The 24,931-nt window shown below is 36.5% G+C and overlaps 1 protein-coding gene across 15 annotated transcripts in view; it reads right to left on the minus strand.

The window, feature by feature from the left end:
* The window catches only part of LOC134847570 (voltage-dependent calcium channel type A subunit alpha-1-like), a 101,686-nt gene that overhangs the window by 21,454 nt on the left and 55,301 nt on the right, over nucleotides 1-24,931 (minus strand). For 9 of the 15 annotated variants that reach the window (XR_010162860.1, XM_063864649.1, XM_063864655.1 and 6 more), the window contains 24 exons: nucleotides 19,597-19,819; nucleotides 18,787-19,079; nucleotides 17,570-17,664; nucleotides 17,105-17,257; nucleotides 16,561-16,718; nucleotides 15,797-15,939; nucleotides 13,025-13,140; nucleotides 12,604-12,660; nucleotides 12,269-12,367; nucleotides 11,389-11,616; nucleotides 10,547-10,659; nucleotides 9,481-9,590; nucleotides 8,877-9,008; nucleotides 7,579-7,651; nucleotides 6,745-6,909; nucleotides 6,084-6,228; nucleotides 5,212-5,714; nucleotides 4,719-4,879; nucleotides 4,113-4,256; nucleotides 3,319-3,520; nucleotides 2,719-2,991; nucleotides 1,359-1,454; nucleotides 1,141-1,152; nucleotides 253-300 (listed from right to left, as the gene is read on the minus strand). Coding sequence is in view for 14 of the 15 variants with exons in the window: in XM_063864649.1 (XP_063720719.1) it covers nucleotides 253-300; nucleotides 1,141-1,152; nucleotides 1,359-1,454; nucleotides 2,719-2,991; nucleotides 3,319-3,520; nucleotides 4,113-4,256; nucleotides 4,719-4,879; nucleotides 5,212-5,714; nucleotides 6,084-6,228; nucleotides 6,745-6,909; nucleotides 7,579-7,651; nucleotides 8,877-9,008; nucleotides 9,481-9,590; nucleotides 10,547-10,659; nucleotides 11,389-11,616; nucleotides 12,269-12,367; nucleotides 12,604-12,660; nucleotides 13,025-13,140; nucleotides 15,797-15,939; nucleotides 16,561-16,718; nucleotides 17,105-17,257; nucleotides 17,570-17,664; nucleotides 18,787-19,079; nucleotides 19,597-19,819 (3,742 nt within the window). In the remaining variant the exon portion in view is untranslated. The remainder of the gene's footprint in view (nucleotides 1-252; nucleotides 301-1,140; nucleotides 1,153-1,358; nucleotides 1,455-2,718; nucleotides 2,992-3,318; nucleotides 3,521-4,112; nucleotides 4,257-4,718; nucleotides 4,880-5,211; nucleotides 5,715-6,083; nucleotides 6,229-6,744; nucleotides 6,910-7,578; nucleotides 7,652-8,876; nucleotides 9,009-9,480; nucleotides 9,591-10,546; nucleotides 10,660-11,388; nucleotides 11,617-12,268; nucleotides 12,368-12,603; nucleotides 12,661-13,024; nucleotides 13,141-15,796; nucleotides 15,940-16,560; nucleotides 16,719-17,104; nucleotides 17,258-17,569; nucleotides 17,665-18,786; nucleotides 19,080-19,596; nucleotides 19,820-24,931) is intronic. The other 6 variants (XM_063864653.1, XM_063864662.1, XM_063864656.1 and 3 more) reach the window with 3 other exon arrangements.

Here is a 24,931-nt window from a genome sequence, read left to right on the forward strand (position 1 = left end):
AATGAGTTTTTCTTTGAACATCGAAACATAATACGAGAGCTTATAGCCAGAAGTCAAACTCATCGGCAAACCAGAAACTAATCTTGAGTAGTTTATACTATCACTCTCCAAGATAAGTGTGCTGCTATCAGATTTGTGGCGACAATCTTTTTCTCCAGTTGATAAAAAATAACTGCGGTGAAAAAACAATTGAGGTTCCCGTGACCTGGTTACTGTGCTTGCACTGGTATAAAACTGGTACATTGAAATTACGTGGGTTAGCATCATGGGCGCCGTAGATAGTTTGGCTAATTGCTGCACCTGAAATGAAAGTGTCAAAAGGACCAAGGTCAAATGTCAAGTTCTATTTGTTCATCTAAACCTGCACTTATTATAGCTAGGTCGTTGTAGACGCTTCTAAATTGGTATCATGTTTAATGACGTCATTGTTATTAATCGTAGATAAAGTCAACAAACGTGGGTTGATAAACAAAACAAATGACTAATTCTTATTCAAATAATTTTTCTTCCGCCCCTTTTTAGGAAAAATCAGGACGTCTAATTCACTTTTTATCCCTTTTTCGCTGAAATTTGTAACTTTAACGTTAATTTTACAAGCAGTGCATGTTTTTATGACCCATTTTTGGGTTTACTGAGCCCAAAATGCCCTCGTTGGGCGGGCTAAAAGAGGCGCGGTTAGTGCTATGTTAATATGTGTTATGACCATAAACTGGTCAGGGAAAAAGGCAAATCAAGTCAGATAAAATTGGCTCCTTTTCTCATTTTCTCAATCTTTTTCACGTTTTTTTTTCAAATAAAGAATGAGTTGGGAGCCACGCAAACAAACGTTATAGAGAGAGAGAGACGAAAGGCAAACACGCGTTAGATTAAATCAAGTGATGGTCAAATGGTAGAAAAATAGTCGCAATTGAAGGAGGCCGGGCAAAAAGCCGACGGATATCTAGCCGACAAGCTGAAAAAATGTCAGATTGATATTGAATCGATTCATATCTAAATTTGTGACGAGACGTTTTTTTTGGCGTCGAGTTTTCTTGAAGTTTTTTCAAAACCTTGAGTTCATTAGAAATTTTTCTTGAAGTCTTTTTGTTGTCGTATAGATGAATCTTCGGCTTTTTGCCCGCAACCGTGTTTTCAACTTACAACCGTGGTCTCCTAAAATGAACCACAACCGTTTGGAATTAAACCCGCTTGAACAAATTCTTTTAAGGGTTAACTCCAAGATCCAACATGTCTGTTCAGCAAGTGTTGCGTTTACATAATATATAAAATGGATATGTTAAAAGATGAAATGCATTAGGTTAATGGGTCAATAAAATGACGTCATAGATTTGAAGATTAAAAAATGAAAGTGAACTTACCCCCAGATTGTTCTGTATTTCTGTGAAGAGCACGTCAGCTATGCTTCCGACTACTGTGATGAAATCAAACAGGTTCCAGTAGTCGCGGAAGTAGTTCTGAAAAATGATGACCTTTTCATGACCTTTTTCTTCAACGTCGACTCAGCTCACTTAAGGGATCTACGTAACAATTGCACCCTTCCCCTTTCAAGAGGGGGGGGGGGCAATTGTTAAGTATAACGAGTTGTCGAATTTTCGACCAATCAGATTGCAGCAAAATTCGAATTTTACATTAAACACTCTAGTGCTTTATTACTGTTTTATTTACAGGGGTGGCAATTCTTTAGTGGATACAAAAGGGAGGGCGATTGTTAGATGGATCCCACTTTAGTCAAGTTCGTCCAGTTATATTTGCAAAAAAATCAAGCACCTGGCTCTGGCATTCCATGTTTTAAAATATCAAATCTGCTCGAGGCATGCCTTGTGACTCTTTGTTCACTCAAGTTAATGATTTGAAACTCATCAAATAAATCGCTATGAAACAAAACGAAATGGAACTCAATAAAAGGTCACAATTTTGAGGTTCAAAAATCATTTATGGTTTCTTATGTGAAAAAAAAAATTGCGTCCTTTCCCCCGTTTTTTTTCTAAGTAACCATACTAAAAAGAGTTAATTGTTGTGATTGCTTTTTTTTTCAATTACTTGTTTCAACACGTCGTCTATGATCTTGACAAGTTCATAGCGACCTTTTTCGGAGTGAGCGAATTCAGTGTTATTGCATTTAGTTAGAAATAGAACACATTTTAATTGAACTCTATTCTTTACTTTCTTATTTTATTTTAATCTTAATTAGTTTGAACAATAGTACATTTTTAGAGCGCAATCATTTTAAAATAAATCTGGCATGAGGAGACTTCCCCCATTCTGGCAAATTCACACGATCGACCCCTACCTATTGAGAAGACTGGAGTGATATGTTTCAATTGACAGTAATAGCCACAGAAAATATATATGAGGTAAAATCTGCTCGAGGCATGCATTTTAACTCCTTATTCAATTATGCTAATGATTTGAAGCTCAACAAACAAATCGCAACAGAACAAAATTTTTTTAGAATGTCAACAATTTTGAGGTTCATTAAATCATTCATTATTTCATATGTGGGAAAAACTTGAGACGTTTCCCTCGTTTTTTTAAAAACCCACACCAAAGTGATGTTTAGTCAGTTACTCACCCGCATTTTTTTTTCAAATTTGTTTGCAAAAGTTTTGATTTCCAAAATAGCGTAAACAAACTCCAAAAACTCCAAAAGTGGTGTAACTCAACCGCAACATCTGGTAACAATATAACCAATTTGACCTTTGACCCCTGTTGACTTACCCTCCCGAGAGCGATGATCTTCATAATAGCTTCAATTGTGAACAGAAACGTGAATGCCATGTTGAGGTATCTCAGAATGTTCTCGTAAGTGGGCGGCATGTCATTGAACTTCATCATGAGCACCAGAGTGTTGAGCACAATGAGGGTCATGATCATGTACTCGAACACACTGGACATGACCACCTTCCACACTTTGTAGCTGAAACTGTTCTTGTCCGATGGCATGTACCTCTCCAGTGGCTTCGCATTGATGCAGAACTCAATGCATGATTTCTAGCACAAAAGAACAACGTGTCAAATTGTTAAGAATGTTGTTATGCTTGTATCGATATGTTCTTTATTATCTATATCACGATCACCTATCTCACTTATTTCTAAGAAAAGCCTTCCCCGTATACGTAATATTTTCAGTATTACAGCAAACTCAACGTTTTCCTTGCAGTTTAAGCAAGAAAAATGAAAAACAAAGGAGAAATTTCAAACATTCTCGTTGCATTGGCTTTTTTAATCAATAATTATGAATAAAAAAGGATCCTCAAAACTTTTAAATAAAACATCTAGTTTGGTTTCTTTTTCTGTGCTGCTCAGTGTGGGTGGTACCTGGTTCTTGTCGATCTCCCCGTCCCCCAACTCCTGCTCGCCTTGTTCCTGGAAGGTGATGATGATCAAGGCCACGAAGATGTTGACGAAGAAGAAGGGGAAGACGATGAAGAAGACGACGTAGAAGATGGCCATCTCCATGCGGAACCAGGGGATGGGACCCTCGTCCTCGAATGTAGAGTCCATCGAATTATGCAGGATGCTGCAACACGAACAAAAACAAAAATTAAATAACATCTTAACGCTATTTGATCCGTGTGATTAACCGAGAAAGTTTGTCAGTTTTACTGCAAAAATTGCGAGTTTGTTAGGATGAACATCGCAGAATATGTAAAACATTGGCCCTGAAAAAAAAACTTTTATAATAGCTGTTATTATGGGGGGAAAAAATTTCAGGTTGTACTTTATACTTTGAAAAGATCATTCGGTAGACCCCAACATTTATATGGTTTTATAAATCTTCATGACTTCATGTACATTTTTCCAACTGGAATCTAGCGATAACTGAGACCCCTCTGAACGGACCTGTTGGTTCAATGGGGCTCTCCTCGGCAGTAATTTTTGCCGTGGTTTGTAAATATATTTATCTAACTACCCACAATTGAACTTTTTTTATTAATGATAATATTTTTATTTTAAGATTGACGCCTTCTTTTTTATTTAATGATAACATTATTATAATAAGATTGACAACTTGTTTTTTTCTAATTACTAGTGTTTTAGAACAACTAGTGTTTAGTGTTTTCTTTTCTAATTACTAGTGTTCTATTAAGTAGTGTCCTTTCAGTACTCACTCTGGCCATCCTTCTCCGGTGGTGACAGTGAAGAGGGTGAGGAAGGCCTCGAGGACGTTGTCGTAGTTGAACTGGTACTTCTTCCACACCCTCGCCTCCTCCACCACTTCCCCCGTGTTCGTGTCATACACCAAGTACTTGCCCCTACAAAAGAAGAACAACTTGTTAGAGGATGTGAATGTCCTCATTTCAGCTAAAAGGGAATCATAGGAAAAGTCTGATCTTCATACCACCTGCTGCAAATTTTGAGGCAAAGTATATTTGCTTGTCCCATTGTTCTAGGGTACAATCAATATCATATACGCCAGTGAACTCTGAGTAAATTCTGCCAGTTGTGGTATTAGGTGTTCTTGTTGATAACAAGCGATACAAAAAGGTCAAATCATTGAAAGATATGAGAGGTCAGTTTGCATTCTGTTTTTCAATGAGAAATATTTAAAATATTCTAGAACTCGTCACCATAATCTGTCACAAAAAAAAAACATACGAAAACTCTTATCTGCTGACATAAAAATTTTAAAAACTTCTATTTGTACTTTTAGAATGTCTGTATGATACAAAGGGTACAATTTCGTTGAGAGTGACTGAAGATGACTGCCTACTCACTTGCACTGCAGTTCTGTTCTCTTCGACAGGTCTGTGCAGTAGAAGAACTTGCCCTTGAACAGTTGGACTGCAATGACAGAGAAGATGAAGTGGAACAGCAAATACACCACCAGGATGTTGAACACATTCTTCAATGACGTCAGCACACAGTCGAACACCGACTGAAACACACACACGCACGCACATATATTAACAAAGTGAACTCATTAGATTTCAGCGTACGTCTCAAACCCAACACAGGTGTCGAATAAAGTTGAACGGTAGAGAAAATTGACCATACTTTTTTTTTAAAATTAAAAAAAACTTCATCTCAAACAATCTGCATCCTCATTTAAAATTATTCAAAATTGAAAGCACTCTATTCAAATTACTGAATTCATCGAATGTTTTCCGTTTTCATATAGTTCAGATTTAAATACAAAAAAGTTGAATCGGAATAATTATCAGCTTTTTTTAAGCAGTAACTTCAAAAGATTGATGAGCTGTGACATACCTTCAGCTTTGGTACCCTGTTGATAGTCTTCAGAGGCCTCAACACCCTCAGCACCCGCAGACTCTTCACAGTGCCCGCCGCCCCTCCCCCTCCGTCGCCAGTGTTACTGATGACAAAACTAGCAATGGCGCAGCCCACCACCACAGCGTCGATCACATTCCAGATGTCCCTGCAGTAGGACCCTGGATGGAACAGGAACCCTAGATCTATGATCTTCACAAACAGCTCAAAAGTGAATATAGTCGTGAAGCAGTAATCCAGGTATGTTAGGATCTCATTTCGAAGACTGGAATCGGTGACCGGGTCCTCCGCGGCCAGAGCCAGGGAACTGAGTAAAATGACAATCATGATGCCCATTTCGAAGTAATACAGATTGGCGATCCAGTGACACGCCCTTCTGATCGGGTTTGTGGGGGTGCAGATGAAACAGGCGTTGTAGGGTAGCATGGGCTTGGGTCCACTTTCGTTTTCTTCTTCTGTCACTAAGTGAGGAACGTTAGCACCTGAAGCCACAATGATTACCATGACCATTCAACTCAACTTTTTTGCAAACAACAAGCAAAAAGCTATACTTTGGCAAAAAAAATTACGAAAAAAAACAATAATTTGAATTCAAAAACTTTTGCAATATCTCAAAGAATGTTTAATTCCTCTAAGTTAAAATTTAGATATACTCTGATCGCTTGATAGATTTAGATGTTATGTCTATTTGCTACCAAAAAATGTCGATTACTTTCATTTAGATTTTTGAGCACGAAAAAGATTCGCATGGTACCTGATTGATACCTAGCCACGTCTTTGTTGTGATATTAATGTGAATCATTGAAACTATGCTTAGATGTTATTTCGAGTGTCTGATTCTTTAGAGAGACCTTGTCCCGGTTTCATGTGGTTGGGCATGTCTATCCCATTGGCGGCCAACTCTGCCTCGTTCGCTGCCTCCAGGGCCTTCCTCTCCTCCTCCTTCCTTTCCTCCTCCTCTTTCGTCATCTGCTGCGCCGTTGCCAAGTTATCCACCTACAGAAGAACGACACACAATAATGTATTAAGAAATAGTCGCAGATTTTAATTTTATTCCTCCATACCCTTATCTATACTTTTGATGAATTTCACATTTCACATACAAAGTATTTAAGAAAATCCGATTCACCATCTTCATGGCAAATTGTTCTTGAAAAATTTTAGGAATTTTTAAAAAATGATTTTTGAAATAAATCTAATGCTGCAGTAGTGAGCCCTCTTTTGGCATCTATAACAGCCTTCTAAGTTTTTTTTTCAGTTTGATAATCGGATGTAGAATCTAACACAGCTGAGCCGCATGAAAACAGATTAACGTTGAGTAGATGTTAGTCTTAAGGCGCTCTCTCAAGTGAACATTTTTCAAAGAGTTCCTAATAGCTGGTCAAAGTTAGTTCGAAAATTAGTTTGTTTTTTCGAAACCTTTCTTTTTATTTTATTATTAAAACACATCATTTTGATGGTCAAAGCTTGTTCAAAGCTTAGCTTTTTGGAATGTAATGAGTTAAAACATACAGCGATGGCCAAGAAGACGTTGAGTAGAGTGTAGTTCCCGAGGAGGACTAGGGCGATGAAGTAGAAGGCGTAGAGCATGCCAGCACTGCAGGCCCTCTCTTTGTTGTCACATGCAGACCGGATCCCATCATACATGACCACGTTCCAGTCCTCCCCTGTCAGGATCTGCAATTAAAACATACACGAATGATAATAAACTATCCAGAAAAGTGTCTGGAAAGTAAAACAACAGCTGTTAGGACGACGACAAACGGTTTTGATGGGAGTATGGGAGTTTAAGGCGACGCTACATACAATCCCACATAGTGTTTTCAGAAATGAAAAACCCTTCAAATTTGAACAGTTCATTTCAATTGTTTTAACGCTCATTTGTCGTCTTAATGGCCTGTCGTTTCATTTACCTGGCACTGTCCAGATATGAAGTTACTCACGGATCTCTGACTCTCGATTATATTTTTTAAAAGCAAAGAAAATGACATACTATCAGAACGAGACACATTCGGAGACATCTGAATCCAGAAAACTTATTTATTTTTCTTACGATCTAAGAGCAGCGAAATCTGAACGGAAAATAATTGGTGAAAAATTGAAAAGATTTGACTAATACTCAGATTTTGCAGCTCTTAGACCGTAAAATAATGAAATACGTTTTCACATTCAGAATTCTCCGAAAGTTTCGTTTTCTAAAAATTCTATAACTTAAGAACCCCGTGAAACTTTTAAAAAATGCTATTTGCACTTAGAAAGTTCCAAAAAATTAGTTTTCGAAGGTTTCAGACACGTTTCAGTTGATTCTGACAGTTTTTAAGTTTGTAGAATGTAGTTTGTGTTTACCTGGAATACTGTCATGAGGGCTATGGGGAATGTGTCGAAGTTACTCGCAGGAGTGCCACTGTCAAAGTTGAACCTAAAACAGACTGTTTGGGTAGAAAATGTATTCAGAAATTAAAAGATACAAAGTCAAGACAAGCACAAAATAGTGCACATCTGAAAGTCCTAAAAATTAATTGAAATCAAAATAAAGTGTCTACAACTCTTAAAACGCAGCTCTGCAAAGATTTTTATCCGTTAACCGATTACGATTGTTTATAGATTTGATATCGTCAAAAAGTTCCCGTGCGCAGTTGACAACATGTAACGAAGATCAATTTGGGGTGCAGTTTAGGACAACAAAAGGGGAGGGGGTTTAGGTGGTGATACGGACCGTCCCCCGAACATCTGCATTCCGAGGAGGGCGAATATCATGATGAAGAGGAAGAGGAGGAGGAGGAGGGAGACTATGGATCTGATGCTGGACAACAGAGTGATGCCCAGGAACAGCAGCTCGTTCCAGTGACTACGCAACACAACTCACTCACTCTTTAGAACTTTTAGATGATTGAAAAGTGTGCTTTTAAAATCATAAAAACTGTGTCATTTTGTGTTCATTTTCAAGAGTCGCTCAAGGTTAATTGACACAAAAACTACTAAAAAATACTGCTTCAAGTTAGAACAGTGGACGTTTATTATGGACGAAGTTAAATTTCTATACAGAGCTGGCAAAAAATGGGAAAACACCGGAATTTTTTTCTTATAAGACAGTTTTCTTGACTAAACATGGTATCCATACTTTTAGAAGCTGTGAAGAGCCCAGTTGCAAATTGGCATCAGAGACAAAGTGAAAGACCGCCAGATCCTCATTAATGCACCTTATTGGGTTACTTTAGTGATAAGCAGACAGAAAAAAAAATCATGCACATTGTACTTCAGTTAGTCATACACATCAGACTTACTAGAAGGTATCATTTCGAATTATTATACAAACACAGTGGGATAAGTAAGCGTTTCGAGAGCTCAGCTAAGGTAGAAATGGAGAAATGGGTATGTGGGAGCTTTTTGTGACATACAGTTATGAGGTGTACCACTTTTATGTCAACTGCTTGTATTTGTTTTGCGCATACTTCAAACCTCTCAAACGCTCATTCATAAACATCTTGATGTACTTGGACTGGAAATCTTGCAAAAGTCTTGCGAGAAAAAAGCTGAAAAAAAAAATTGTATTTCCTTGCAAGATTTCTTGCAAAATTAGCTTTCCGAGATCAGTGGGGCAGCTGGCTGTTTGTTAAGGAATAGAGAGCGGTGTGGGAACTTACGATCCTCCGAACAGCTGCATTCCGAGGAGGGCGAATATCATGATGAAGAGGAAGAGAAGGAAGAGGAGGGAGATGATACTCCTCATGCTCATCATGAGCGACAGCACCAGATTCCGCAGAGAAGACCAGTAGCTGCACATCACCAAACAAACAACACAAACACCCGTTAGAAAGAAGAAGAAGAGAGAAAATAAATGTGCAATTAGACGACACTGTTAACATCAGGTATAAGCTCACACTTGGAAGCAGGTTGAAGCATCGAAATAGTTTTTGGTGTTTTGAAAGAAGCAATTTGAAAAGATAAGCGTGTTTGAATTAACAATTGTTCCGTTTCAGCTTCAAAAACGAGATATTTCGGCCGACGAAAAATATAGTGTATGAGGGCGAAACTAGGATGTGTTCGAATTCAGAAGAGATGGATTTTGAAAAGTTTGTCGAATTTTGATATTAGATCTTCTTTCAAGGTCAACTAAATTGCCAATTTCAGCTTTTCGAAGCCCACATTAGTAACAATATGAAGCCCCTATTTTGACAAAACGCTCTGCACTCAAGTTAATATGACTTGGGTCAAGCTAATATGACGAGGTTGTTCATGTGTGCTCACCGGGTGACCTTGAACACGCGGAGAAGACGGAGAGCTCTGAGTACTGAGATGCCGAAGGACTCGTTCTTGTAGTGGCTCCAGATCTCCTCCCCTATGCTGCCCAGAATCACCTGCCCAATCAAAGCCAAGGTCAAATAGAGAAGAACATTACCAACACCCGCGACATCACAGACGAACACTAGTATAGCGCACATATGCATTTAAAGAAAAAGAAGGGACGGCGACAGCTATTATATTCATAAGCGTCTTTTTAAAGTGAAAATATTTAAACCAATTTATCTAAAGCTCAGAAGCTCAGCAAAAGCCTTTTAATTGAATACAACTTTTCAAAAAAATAAGCAAGTGTAGTTCAGTTTTTGTGGTTTTTATTTTGTAAAGAAGCTCAGCAAAAGCCTTTTGATACAATCTAATTGGCCCGACACTAGTATGTTTCATAATAGCTTAATTTTGATATTTTGAAAATTAGTGCTAAGCGTTGGGGGCGGTGTAGTGGATATTGGCATTGTTTGGGGCGGGCGGAGGGTGGGGTTGTGTGTGTGTGGGGGGGGGAGGGGGGTTGGAAGTTGGGGGGTCTGTACCTGGTGACTTCGAGCATGCGGAGTAGTTTGACGCACCTCCACACTCTGACCCCGAAGTTGTCAGAGTGATAGAGGGGACTGCTCAGTGCCTCACCCACGGAGGCAAAGATTATCTATTCACTCACAATTTTCACAATTGACACCATCATCAAATTTCTACTTTAATTATTTTTGAGGGTTTGGACAAATCCAGTTGAACATCTTCATCACTAGTATAGTGTGTTAAGTAACAAAATTAGTATGGCCAATCACAAGCTAATCTCTGGCTCTCCTCCCTTCCTCCCCCCACCACAATTAAGCATCATTTTTATGGTGTAACGAGGGGTCTTACAAAGATAATTATGGATACCCAAAAAAGTTGGTCATGTCCTAATCAGTCCGCATGCCAATTGTTGTAATTGTTGTAACATTCAGACAATGTGAACAAAAAGGTACTAGTAACTATTCGCGGGAGAGGCTTATTTTGAAAGCTCTAGTAAAGTACTCACAACGCAGTCGAAGCAGTTGAAGGAGGACTTGAAGTAGAGTTTGGGTCCCAGGCCATACATCTTGAGCAGCATCTCGAACATGAACAGTGCCAGGAAGATGTACTCTGTGTACTCTACACACAGAATAGAAAGACATTTTCATCAGACGAACATTTTGAAATACATGAGACACCGGCCTATTTGCATGTGTGACGATTAGCTTGCCCACCCCACGTAAACGAATGTAGTTTGAAAAGCCGCTATTTCACGTTTTGTCAGCCAAATTTTTAAATAGGTGAAAGTGAACGTTTTAAATACCCCACAAATCAAGCGGTTTTCAAAATGGTTTTGAAATTTTTGGCTAATTTGTTCGTCTGAAAGCACGCCCAGTTAAAGCAATTATCGCATGCTAATAGGCACACATGCTAACCGCTACACCCCCAAATACAAGACGATGGCGGGGAAGTCCCTGATACATGAAGGACTGAATTATTGATAGTCATTTTAGTCAATAAAAATTTAGAAATCTGAAAGAAGCTAATTTGAAAATCTGTCATTTTTGGAGTTTAGAGGATGATTATTGGTAGAAAACTTTCGGGACCTTGGTGCGTCCGGTATGAGTTATCGTACCTAAAGTCACCAGCGGGTTCCCGATAATGTCATTGATTCAAGATGACTGCTATCAAAATATAATTAACAAGCTCTCCTATGCTTCCATAACAATCTGCCATATTCCATTCAATTTCAAGATAACTTCTTCTGGTTAGCCCATAGCTCTGTTTTTTTTTCACGCGCGTACCTTTCATATTGATCTTAGTGAATACATATTACAATGGCTTGTGATTGGTCAATGGTGTGCTCACTTAGAAAAGTGGTGAGCCAATCAGGTTGGTTGTAGTGTTCCACAGCGACAAACACAGTATTGAGGAAGACAAGTGCAATGATGGTCCAGTAGAAGGCATTACTCTTCACCAGCTTCTTGATGAAGTGTCTCAACTGTTTCTGCTTCCGCTTGTACTCGGGGGAGTTGCTCTTCCCCCTCCCCCCAGTGCCAGAGGGGGCATTGTGGTGGTTGCGGGTGAAGGGGTTGTCTAGAGAAACAAATCCATCGCTGACAAAAAAGGAACTAAACCGGTCGACATTTCCATTAGTGTGCAATTTGGATCAAGTTAACATCCTCCCCCCCCCCCCCCCCCCCCCCCCCCCAAATAGACCAAGTTAAGATCCTCCACCCCAGCGTTCATTTTAATTTAAATCTACTTAGCGCTGCATGTAAAATGCTCTATTCTGATTGGCTGAAAGTTCGAACTCAGAACCAAGTTTACATCCTCTCCCCTAAATGGATTTGAGGGGGGGGGGGGGAAGAGGATGTTAACTTGGTTCTGAGCTCGAACTTTCAGCCAATCAGAATAGAGCATTTTACATGAAGCGCTAAGTAGAGTTAAATTAAAATGAAAGCTGGGGTGGAGGATCTTAACTGGGTCTATTTTGGGGGGAGGATGTTTAGTTGATCCAAATTGCACACTAATGCAATTTTTCTAATACATTTTATAAAGCAAGGATTTAACACTTGAACAGCTCTTAAATGATTAAAATGAAATGTTTTTTTTTGCCTTCAATGAACTTCAAAACCACTATATTAAAATGATCTCTCAACAAGCAGGTCTAAAGGGGTAGTTGTAAGAGGAGTCGTAGATTTCTAGATATAAATTTAATTTAATAGATGTAATATGAAAAGGCTACCTGTAGCACCATCGTCTTCCTCCTCCTCTTCTTCGTCTTCGTCTTCCTCGTCCACTTGTATTTTGAACTTGCCCTTCAGCATCAGCTGTTTTCTACGCTCTAAACACCACAAATCAAACTCAAACACGACTTCCGATTAAGAACGACCTGATATATTGTATTTTAAACAGCATTAATGTCATAATGAACTCAATTCCTTTGAAGCTAGTTAGGGCTTTTTGAGACTTGACTATCGCAGCTCTGGATCTATTTCATTTTCAGGCTGTCTGTTATGTTAGATCGCTAAGCTAGAATAGTTTTAGAGACGACAATGAGAATGAATGAACTGTGCTGACCTCTGATGGCTCTCTTCTCTTCCTCTGAGATCTGTTCTTCTGCTAGCACCACTTCCTCTGAAACAAAAGATCAGAAGATCAAATGGAAATGTCTTTCGATTTATTTTTATTCATTTCATTCTGAACTCTGTTTTGGTTTATTTCATCCTGAACTTTTAGATTTGTTTTTACAAAATGTTCAGCTTGTAATATTTTTAAACAGCCGGTTTTCTCCAGATCAACGTTGAAATTACATTAAAAAAAACTAAAAAGTCCAAACGACAATTCGATGTCTTGTTCCAATTCTGGTGATTTCCAACTTTTATTTCATGTGTTTCCAAAAAACACTGTGGTTAATGAAAAAAAAATCAGTTCCAAGTATTTTGAAATTATAATGCGTGTTTTTTGTTTGTGACGTGGTTGTTGTGATTCTGATTGTTACCGGCTTTGATGAGCCAGTTCATGTATCCCTCCAGTTCTTTCTCCAGCTGCTTCTGTCTCTTGTTCTTCAGGAACTCCCTCCTGTTCTCCACCTTCTCCCTCTCCTTCGCAAACTCACTACACACAACACAATACACGTCATCGCAATTTAAAGGGGGGGGGGGTCAATTAACTTCAATTTGCTCGATAAGATCAATAGAGGTCATTGGAGGACATAGCACGTGATGCGTAGTGTCTCAATTTTGATTTGAAAAATTCGCATTATTTTGAAATTTTAGGGATAATTTAAAACTGTTTGTGATAATTAAATAGCCTGATAATTAAATTAATGAATAATTGATAATTGATAATTAAATATAATTTAATTAATAAATGAACAGCCTGACAACTGCCCAGCATCGTCGTGTCGCGATTATTAGTTTGGAGGTCAACTGAAATAAATCGGATGGTCATTTCAAGGTCAAAGCATCCATTTTTGGTCAAAAATTTAAATTTCATGTTTATTTTTAGTTTTTTTTTTGAATTTATGTGTAGCATGAGTTTTTTCAAGCAACTCAAAACCTCAAAAAACGCTCGTAAGATATTGTGTGTAGTATCAAATGAATAATCTTTCATTGGGAATTTATACACCTGGAAGATAATACAAAAATCTTTCTTCGGACCAATTATCCTTAAGGATAAGGAGCTAATCCACTATCAAACTGATTTAAAGTTTTTCGAATACACTATTTAAGGTATCTTTGCGTACTTGGTGAAAACTTGATCAGAATTTTTATGAAATTATCTAATTTTTGCTAAAATTTCAATTTCATAAAAACTATGCTTGGACTATTCTCTGATTTTTTAGAGAAACGGGCTACTCTTGCATACAATTATTTTTATTTCGACATTAAAAAAAAAGATAGAATAATTATACGAAGATACATCGCAGGTGGCTTATTTTGTCAAATTCAATGGATTTGATAAATGCTAATTACATTGAGTGCGAGTGAAGAAATTTAAAAAGTGATTTTTTTTTGCTAACATTTATATCAGACACCCTCACACGAGCATGATTGTTTCCGTTTTTTATTTCAAAAATTCAAACTGTATCAGCTTTCAAAAAGAGCAGAAAGTTGTATATAGAGAAAATTTATTCCGTAAAAAATATCTTCCGAAATGTTGAAGAACAAAAGCCCCTTACTGCCTGCTGTCATTTACGAAAAAAATGAGTTTTTGCTAGTGTTTTGATTTTTTTTTGCGCTGAAGTTTTTTTTTAATTTCACACACACATACACACACACACACACAAATATATTCATATATGTGTATATACATTTACTTTGTTTATATGTAATTATAATATAAATCATTTCATTTTTTTTTTATAAATTGCTGTTCTAAATTGGGATATTGGAGCTCGTGGTCTACTAATTAAGTGCATGATACCCAATGATAGTGAATAAGTTAAACTGCTGAAAATGCAAAAGCGCGCAAAAAAAGTTGAAAGATTTTTGATTGCACCTAATTTCAAATTTTTTGAAGAATAATAACCCTTTGCTGCGTGAGGTCATCTCTTAATTTTTTTTTGAACTTTTGCTAGCATTTTGAGATTTTTTGTTCATGGCGGTGGAGGGATCTCAAATTTCGCTTCTCAATGAGGTTACTAATTGTTTCTTATGAAAAAATAGCTTGAACAATGCAGATAGTGAAGCCTTAGCAATGCATTTTATTGTTTGACCATTTCAAAAATGCGGAACTGTGGAGGAACTTTGGATTTGTGTGTTTTTGTTTTTTTAGGTACCAAAAAATCATCGGAAGGTGTCAATTTTTTTGTCATACTAAAGCACTTAATTTTTAAAGCCCTTTCAATCGTGAAAAAATTTGATCAGTGTCAAAAAAGGTTTGTTTTTTTTTGGTCTTTTTTACGCTAATAAGGTTCCTTAAAATACGGTGTGCAGGCTTGCAATAGCTTATTTAAATTTAATTTAAGCCGTAAAAATTTATTTACACTTTCAATTTTTTTACGTTTTTTTTTTTTCGTTTTCAAGTCATTGTTCTACAGAAACTGTTTTCCAATTGGCCGATTTGACTATGACTGTCGAATTTACCTAACTTCTATTTTTCCGCTCAGATCTTACCGTGACACCACACAAAAAACGAAACTGATTGGAAGGAAAAAATGAACTATGGGCGGAACATTCTGTGCTAGCGGCACAGTAACCGGCTATCCTTGTTTTTTTTTCTAAATTGTTTTGCAACTTTTTTTCTGGTGATCTGGGGAGCTTAGCTCTGTGTTTGAACTATAATAGCTTATTCTAAAAAGATTAACTATTAAATGATTCAGTTAGCAGAATTTTTAAATAGCGTTTTCTCGACACTGGGAAAACGTTTCTAAAAGTTTTCATAGCAGATCGAATAATGACTGGCTTCGACAATAACAGCAGTGCCATTTAAAAATTAGAGACGCAAAAATGGCATGGAGCATCAAAAGTGTTTCATTATAAGCAAGCCATCCGAAGTCATGCAAAGTTGCCCTTAGATAGATTCTCTGCGAGTCGAAGAACAAAATTGTTATAAAGATTTTTAGAGTTTTTGAATCCAGTGTCCTAACCAAATGATCAGTGGACCACACCCCTTGGCCGAGCCTGGTTCAAAAATAATATGCTTGTTTTGGTAGTTATTGAGATTCCATTCACAAATTTCAATAGTGGTTGCTGCGAATCGCAGAGGTGCTATAAGTGGGCCCTAACTGTGGAAAAAGGAGCTCAACTACAGTTATTATTCGACTGACCCGGAGAGTACTCCGAGTACTAGATTGAGCATGAAGAAGGAGCCGAGGATGATGAGGGGCACGAAGTAGAGCCAGGTGTAGGTGGCCCCGATCGCATCACTCGTCCAGTACATTACATCAGTCCAGCCCTCCATCGTAATACACTACAACAACAACAACACACACACACTTCACAATTCCAATCACTTTTCAACTCATTATTCAAATCAATATTTTCGCAATTATTTGTGCACGTTATGAAGTCGTAAGCATTAGCTGGGTCATCGGCGCTAATGTATAATAGTTTTGAGATGGAAGCGCGCGCAGAAATTTTTTTGGTCAAAACTTTTCAAAAATAATTAGAATTGTCTTTTTTGGCCTGTTTTGTCGAATGTTTCATTAAAAACAATTCTAAAAAAGGTCGATAAATTTTTTTTTGAAAAAAAAAGTTGAGAAATATATATTCTAAAAAAAACAAAGGTAGAAAAAAGACTCGAAATTTTTTTTGAAAATCCGCTCCCATCATCGGAAAAAAATCCTAGATGCTTGCCTGGTTAAAGGTAAATGAACTTACGCGAATTTGGCAAAAAAAAGGAATGAGTTTTGCTGAAATATTTCGAGGCCATCATTATTATTAATATCATGGTTATTATGATTATTATTATGATTATATTTTGGAAATTAAATAATTCAAACAAGTTTTATCATTTGAGAGTTTTTCTTAAACTACATTTTTTTTGCAGAAAACTGATGGATAAGGAAGGTAATGTTATCATTTTAGCAACCTGGAACACAGTGAGCATGCCGTATCCGATGTTGTCGAAGTTGGTGATTCCGAAGTTGGGTCCAATCCAGTATTTCTTGCACACATAGTCCGACGGACACTGGTAGCCCTGGTCGTCTGTGCCACAGATGTGAGGACTGTCCGGGTCCAGAATCTCCTCTGCAAACGACAGTGGTTGTCCAAAAACTCTGCTTTGGTCTCAGAAACAGAATTGGTTTAAATTTGTGGCGTTTAATTACATTTTCATCATGTCTGCAGACTTTTTAATAGCCAAGTTTTCTGTTCAAAGTCAACCATATTTTAAAATGTTCATGCATTTTAGTTTTAGTTTTTAATTTTGATCGGATAATTTCAAAGCAATTTCTAAAACTGAGAGTTCAAAATGAAACTCTGAAAGATTTTCAAAATCAATAGTGGCTCCTGCTCGTGGGATATTGGAATATTAAATGCGCGCGTGTGTGTGTGTTTGTGTGTGTGTGTGTGTGTGTTTGTGTGTGTGTGTGTGTGTGTGTGTGTGTGTGTGTGTGTGTGTGTGTGTGTCTTACGTGTGCGGTTGTGGAAGCAGGTGAGGTGGAAGCTCTCGTTGAACAGCTCCAGTCCGATGATGGCGAAGATGACGATGGCGAAGGCGAGCAGCAGGGCGATCTGCAGCAGAGGCGCCATCGCCTGAATGATCGACTTCAACACCACTTGCAAACCTACACAAGGAACACAATCAATGTCAACTCATTGCTGCTTGTACCACTAGCCATAGGTTCCGGATTGAATCCAGGTGGGCAATCTTTATTCAGTCATCTTTTTTTCGTCAGTCAACATTTTTTGTAAATAAACTAATGTTATAAAAGTTTGACTTAACTGATTAGCTGCAATATAGCTGCAATATTGGTACAACTAGTATAAATCTACTTGAGCTCAGGTGTCAAATTATTTAGAGGTCAAACTACTAGTGAACAAGTGGGGTCAATAACAGTTAGACATGAGTAGGAGTAGTGACGGATGAGTGGACTTACTGGGTATTCCCGACACCAGTTTGAGTGGTCTCAGCACCCTGGCAGCCCTGAGAGCCTGTGTGAAGTTCATGGAGGGACCAACGGCTGTTATGAAGCTACAAAACAAATATACATACACACACACACACACACTCCATACATTTAGTCCATAACCACTACCCAATTACATCAGGACCATACATCAGGTCCATACATTAGGTCCATACACTAGGTCCATATATTAGAATCATACATCAGATCCATACATGAAGTCCATAAATCAGGGCCATACATCAAGTAGTCCATTTTCCCACATAGTCCATTTACCAAAAAGCCCCCCATAAACAGTTATGAGTCATCAATAGTTATCTACAGGTTTTGGAACAGCAATAATTATACAAGCAAGTCCATGATTTTTTCTATGGCTGTATTTTTTTCTTGTATGTAATGACAGTTTTTTTTGATGAAATCACATTCTATCATCAGACAATTGTTCCAGTTTTATCACAGCCAAAATTGCAATAAGAACCCAGGCGGTTACAACAGCCGGAAGCACATAGGCACAAAAATCAATTTTATGGATTTTAAAGTTTTAATGGAAGATTTTGGTTATCAGTTATACAGGATTTAACATTTGTGAATATACATGGGCTCCAGTTTTCAGTCAGTTTTCGTCAACGTTTATTTTCAGGGGCAATGATTTATATATTAAGCCAGCCATTTTCTGCATTTTATTGCTAGTACCCCGAGGTCAAATACAGTAACAAATCTTATTATTCGCGACTTGTAATCAGCACATCAGCCTGCATAATATTTTAAATTTTGAGGTCAAGAGAGGTATTCGGTTCTGGTTGATCTTACTTTCGAAGCCTGAGACCAACTTGAGGGGTCTCAATACTCGCAGGGATCTTATCCATGGCTGGTCCACAGACTTATAGTTGATAGTGGACAGAAGCCTAGAAATGATTATAAACTCCTGATGCTAGACTATTTTGAAATCTCGGCTAGCCGACAAAAATGTAGCTAAAAAAATGCAAAAAAAAACATCATAAAGGCAATTTTCTGATATGTTTACTTTAGAATGCTCGTTTTTGATTCAGATTTTGAGGGATATTCTTAACAAAAATGATATCTAAGCGTTCGGTATAACCATTCCTTAGTGGAACATGGGATGCACGCATGTTCAGCATCAAATTACGCTTCATCTGACTTAATTTTTGAAGCATAAGCAAACGTACCCGGTGACGACTACTACAAAATCTAGAATATTCCATCCGTTCCTGAGGTAGGACCTGGGATGCAGTAACAGTCCCTGTGCTATGATCTTGAGCACTGCCTCTATGCAGAATATAGCGAGGAACACACTCTCCGTCTTCTCCAGCTTCTTCGCCAGGGGGGTCTTGTCGTCTTTGGGCAAGTGGGTCTCCAGCGCCAGCACCACACAGTTGGCCATGATGGTGAGTAGGATGAGGTACTCGAAGGGAACCCATTCGGTGATTCTCTTGGCCCATTTGCGGATAAAATTGTCTTCCTAAAATCACAGAAATGTTCAACAGATCATTGAATTTAGTTTAAAAAGTAAAATAAATAGAGTAAAACAAAAGTTCTTTGCGAATATGGCTCAAAAAAATTATAACCACGATTTTAAAAATTTCTTTGCTTAAGACTGAAAACGGAAGATCGAAACATTTTAAAATCAGTTTCTTATCCATAATTATTTTCCAAACTTTTTGTGCGTTTTCTGTGTGTTAATTTTCATTCCAATCTGTGAAATTTTGTTCAACTTTTCATTAACTCGATGTTATTTCATCTTCGCACACAAAGCTTACACGGGTCAATGAGTCATATTTGAGAAAAAAAAATCAAAGAAACGAAGAAAAAATTGCTTGCAAAATCGGACAGCAAGAAAGTTGTTAGGTAGGAAAACGATGCTAAGCTAGCTGAAAGTTTTCTAGGTTCAAATGATTATCCTCTCTTCAGCTTATATTTTCATTAAAATTTAAAAAAAAAATTTTTAATCTTCGTTGTATTTGTAAAATTTAACTGGCCTGAAAAATGAATAGACTGTTGTTAGCCGTGAGGCAGTTGGCAGCCCCAGTGTTGCCACTCATATTTGCGCCTCCGTGTCCGGATCCGGTCTGGTTGGAGGAGATGCTTCTGGCTCTACTGGCTACGTGGTGCAGTCTGGCCAAGTTGTGGGAGGGGTGGCTGCCCCCTTGACCACCCGCACGGTAGTCCATGACCACGTTGGCAAATGCCGAGGGGTGGATTCTGCAACAATGACATAACACTACTATGACGTAACAGAACAAGTCTTCTCATCGTGTAATATGTAAGCCTGCGGGCAATCAACTAGTAAAATCTTTGCAAATTTTGAAATGAAAATAAATAAGAATAGTTTAAGACAGGCTTCCGTGTTTTTGACTTCAGGCTATATTCAAAATAAAAGATAAAAAGTTTCGTTTATATATTAATCGTTTGGTCCTTTTAAAGGTGGAAACTTTCAGGTAATTTTGAACTTTCAGGTTTCAGAAAAAAAATAGAAAAAAATATTGATTGGATAAAATGAAAACAATTTTGCTGAACTAATTAAGCGATAACTCAGTTTTTACGCCAATTTGCTAAATCAAAACATTGATAAATTGCAACGCTGACAAATTGCGTCGATTTTAATTTATCTAGTGATACCATTTTACCATCAAATGATGTTTGCATCTAAAAATAAGGAAGCCAATTCGACTTTTTAATAAGGAAAAGTAAACAACAAACTATTGAGCTCAAACATTATGTCCTTCCATTGCGTGAACAATTAACAAAAATAGAAGTTCGACTTAAATGGAAAATATTTCCTCTCTCTCTCTTTTTGCTCTCTAAATCTGAAAACGCTCCATTGAATTTTGATAAGCATACAAGTAATAAAATTGAAAACGGCATTGCACATGCAGTGCCACAAGCTGAAAAGTGAGGAAATTTTTAATGGTATGTTTGCATCTAAGTATGGATAGATAAAAAAGTTATTTCTGCATCTTTTTTGGTGTCTTTTATTTCACTTGCAATCTGTGTGCAATAATTTGAGTAGATGAAGAGCCAGTTAATCGTTCAATGCGACGACCATGATGGTGTGTTACTCAAAAGCGGCGGCGGCGATGGCGTTGCGACGGCGGCACTTAAGCTGCGGAACGCATTGCATGACGTAAGATGAATGAACGCAAAGCAAAGCATTTGAGAAGGATGAGCTAGAAGGCAATAATAATACTAAGGCAGGAATTTAGATTTAGATGCATCAAAGGAAGGAATAAAGATAGTTGTTATGTTTGCATCAGTCCCGATTGCGCGGCCGGTCGGCGGATTGCATTTGCTGTGCATTGCGGAGCATTGTGAGGCTGCAATGGCATCAATGACGATGATGGAAGGAGAGAGAGAGAAAGAAAGAGAGCGATTGCGGGATGTATTTGGTGGAAAAGTGACGTTGATGTTCCCAATTCCCACTTTTCACTTATGTCACCAACGGTCACGCTGGAAAAAACTCAACTGATCTAAAATGAGCTCCCATCTGTTTATTTCAGCCAAAAGATCGAGCAGTTTACAAATGGTTACGCAATAATAAACTCTTGACAGTTATGCAAAATGTTATGCAAAATTGAACTCGAAAAATGATTGACGATGAAAACTTTTGACTGAGCCATATGTTTCATTCTCCTTTTCGGCTTGTGTACCATTCGGTTAAGGTGTTTGACGTTTTAGTGGTTACGGACACTTGCCTGTAGCATTTGGTCGCTTTACTCTGATGGTCACTACGCCACATAACCAATTCATACATCTCATAATATCTCTTATTTTCCTATTTTTCTCCCTTTTCTCTCTCATTTCTTTCTCTCTATCCCCCTTTCTCTCTCGCTCCTCTCTGCCATTTTCTAATCCACTAAAAGATTACTATTAGTTTATACTACAACACTACTAACACTGTCTCTTCTCTTTCTGACATCCGTACGTCCCATTTTTATACAAAAAAAAAACGCTACACAAAAAAAACAGACCAAAATGTCCCTATAATACTTACTGCTATTATGCCAAAAATAAAGGATAGCAGATTAAAAGCAATCATGCTTTGAAATGAGGCGATAAGGATGATGGTAAAAACAAGAAAGAACATAAGATAATCTCCCAATTTTCACCAAAGAAGTCACTCTAAAAAAAGCCATTAAAAATCAAGGTTCACAGAATAATAAAGAGACTAATCTCTCTTTAAGCACATCAGTTTTGAAGTTTGTGATTGCGTCACTTCGGATTTCCGCGGGGAGGAGCTACTCTAAAGTTATTTTTATCTTTCCTCGATTTGACGAACAAAAAAATCAGACAGGATTTTGTCAGCATTTGTTCTTAAGCTAAGCAAACACGAAATATCTTATTTCTTATTTAATTCTAAAATCAAATCAATCACAATTTCTCGAACAAAAGAACAATGCAAGAAACTTTTACAAGAAACAATAATGCAAAATGAACGAACTGAACATAAGATCTTTTCATTATTTTTTCACCTTTTTGTTACTTTAAAAAGTTATATCGTTACAGATTATTTAATTTTAAGTAGAATAGCAAAAATGTCTTTATTGAGTAAATAGCATTAGTTAATGTTTCAGCGATTGGCACTTGTTGTTTACTGCTTGCCAATAAATTTATGTAACCTAGTCAGACCTGGTACCAATGAGCTCATGGAACGCATAAAAGACAATTTTTTTTATAGTTTTGAGCTTCATAGCAAAAATTAAATCCACGTAAAAATCATCAAATTTCAAGATTTCACGGTCGATGATTTTCTCATAAAACTAGCAAAACTGCTTTTCCCCGCTGGACTATCAAAAGAACAGCCCAATTTCGAAACTGAAAAAAAGTTTGCACTTTTGTTAATAGCGAGCATATGCCATTTAGAAATTCAAATATTTAAAAGTTTAAAACTTTTTTTTTCAACCAGAATCAAGTTATTTTTTATTTTATCTTTTTTTCATAAATTTTTAAAATAAAAATAAAAAAGAACACGGCAAAATAACTTATAGTCACTTCTTTCATTAACACTTAGTAATTACATCAGCAGCCAGATTTTACAAAATCATCTTTTTTTAACATTTTCTTTGAACTTCAAACGTTAGATTGGAAAAAAGCTGAAACTCACTTTAAAAAAATAGTTGAAGCCTCCGAGCAGTACTTTCAAAATAAAATAAAATCCAGAACGGCCTTTCAAATTCAAATTCACATTATAACACTTAAAGTTTGCCAAGGTTTTCTAAAACTAAAATAAAATTACTGATGCACTTCGCTGTTGTGTTTCACATGGCATAATTTTGATGAATTAGCCATTATTTTTAATCTATTTTAACAACACATTGCAGTTTTCAAATTGTTATTCAATAAAAAAAAATTTCATGTCTGATTCTTAGATGTGTTTGCTCAAAAAATTGCAAACGATTAGCTTTGTTCTTTTTAAGACTCAGAGACAAATAAAAAATTTTTGTTGAAAAGTAGGAGCTGTCTAAAAAATAACAAAAACTCTAATCTCATATATTTTTGCAAAAAATGAAACCAAATTGAGTTTTTTCATAATAATCTATGAAAAAGCACTGTTTTTTTTTCAAAAAATTTTACTACTGTCTCAATAATCGCGCAAATTAAACTACCTTGAAAACCAATAATTTATAAAATTTATGCTTTGCACTTCAAGACAGCTCACTGTTGAGTTGCAAAAAATAATTAGCTCTACCTTAATTATAGATTAAATTTTTCACAATTTTTATTGTCATTGCAATAAAATCTTGTTAAATCAATTTGGAATCCGAAGTGCGACTCAAACTTATTTGTTATCATACCTCACAAAATTTTTTACAAGTGTTTGCTAAAGTATTCAACTTTCGGAGAAAATGGGGCTTCTACCACAAATTCCTTCCAACTTCTCGAGAGTGGCTGGATTGAAAAACCTGCAAAAAAACTTGAAAAAAATAAAGTGTGAGTTAGGATTTTCTAGCGTTTCTGAGCAGAGCAAAACAAGCGAACTAAAACTACATCATTCATTGAACCTGAAATTGTTTCCATTACTGGCGTCTGCCATCAATATTTGGGAATGAAACCAACTTTGAATTGTTTTTTGATTGAAAATGATGATAAATATGTAATTACTAAAATTCATGATCACCGAGCCTGAGGAAAAAATACCTTGGCTATGCACTTTGGAACCAATGAACAATCTATAATCATTCCGCTATCTATTATTGAAAATGAATTAAGAAATTGAACCCAGTAAATTGAGTGATTGTTCAAATGTTTATTAAAATTTTATTGAATTTTGAGTCGAGATTCAAATCAATATAAATTAGAATAAAATAATTTTGAATCACACCGGACAATTTAGCGAATCAACAGTTTCCTAAGCGAGAATGTTTAAAAAAATTCAAAAATTTAGTCGACTTTTTTCAATAGATTGACAAACTTAACATTCCGAGTTTTCCTAAAAAACTATACATACAAACATTTGCCAATATTTTCCAATTTAAAACGATTTTTTTTCAAAAAATTAGTCTCAAAAACTGGCATTTTGGATCATTTTAGTTATAAATTTCAATCAAGATATTGCGTTTTGTAGGCGTGCGCTTTTCCTTGTACTAATATACTCTGCATTTAAAATAGATATACAAGAAAATTAACAAATTTAAGTGCAAATCTACAATTTCCTCATAAAAAGAATTTTCAGCAAAAAAAAATTAAAAAATGGACTGCTTTGACAAACTTTTTAAAAATGTACTACCTTGACAAAGTTTATGATCTGAGCTCGTCAAAAACACTAATCAGAAAAAAATATGCCAAAAAAATCTGCTCCGCACATAATTTTTAAAAACACAGGCCAAAACCGGCATTTTATTCCGTTTTTTGGTAAATATTGCGTTTTACAGCCGTCGCTTTTCGACAAACTGTATTATTCGGACTTTGAGAAGAGAATCGATTTTTGGGAGGGATAATTTGGTCATTTATCTGAATTGCGAAGTGTCCCCTTTTCAATTTTAAACACGTTCTTGAACATATTTGAAAAATTGTATCAGATGAAACAATTTTTTCAAATACATGCTGGGTACGGTGAAAAAAAAACATTAATAAATTTTTAAATAAAAAACTACAAAAAAAAACATTTTTTTTAGAAATAAAAAAGTTGCTCATACAGCTAAAGCAAATGAATCAGATCAAAAATATTGGCAAAACTTTAAATTAGTGGAATAAACGTCCAAATATTTATTTTAGATCTGATAAAGTTTTTTGTTTAATTAGATAAGAAGCAACCAAATTTTTTTTACATAAAAACATGCGTTTGAAATGTTTCATTACTTTTTTGTCAATTCATAG

The sequence above is a fragment of the Symsagittifera roscoffensis genome, chromosome 6 (assembly GCF_963678635.1).
Source record: "Symsagittifera roscoffensis chromosome 6, txSymRosc1.1, whole genome shotgun sequence".
NCBI lineage: Eukaryota > Metazoa > Xenacoelomorpha > Acoela > Convolutidae > Symsagittifera > Symsagittifera roscoffensis.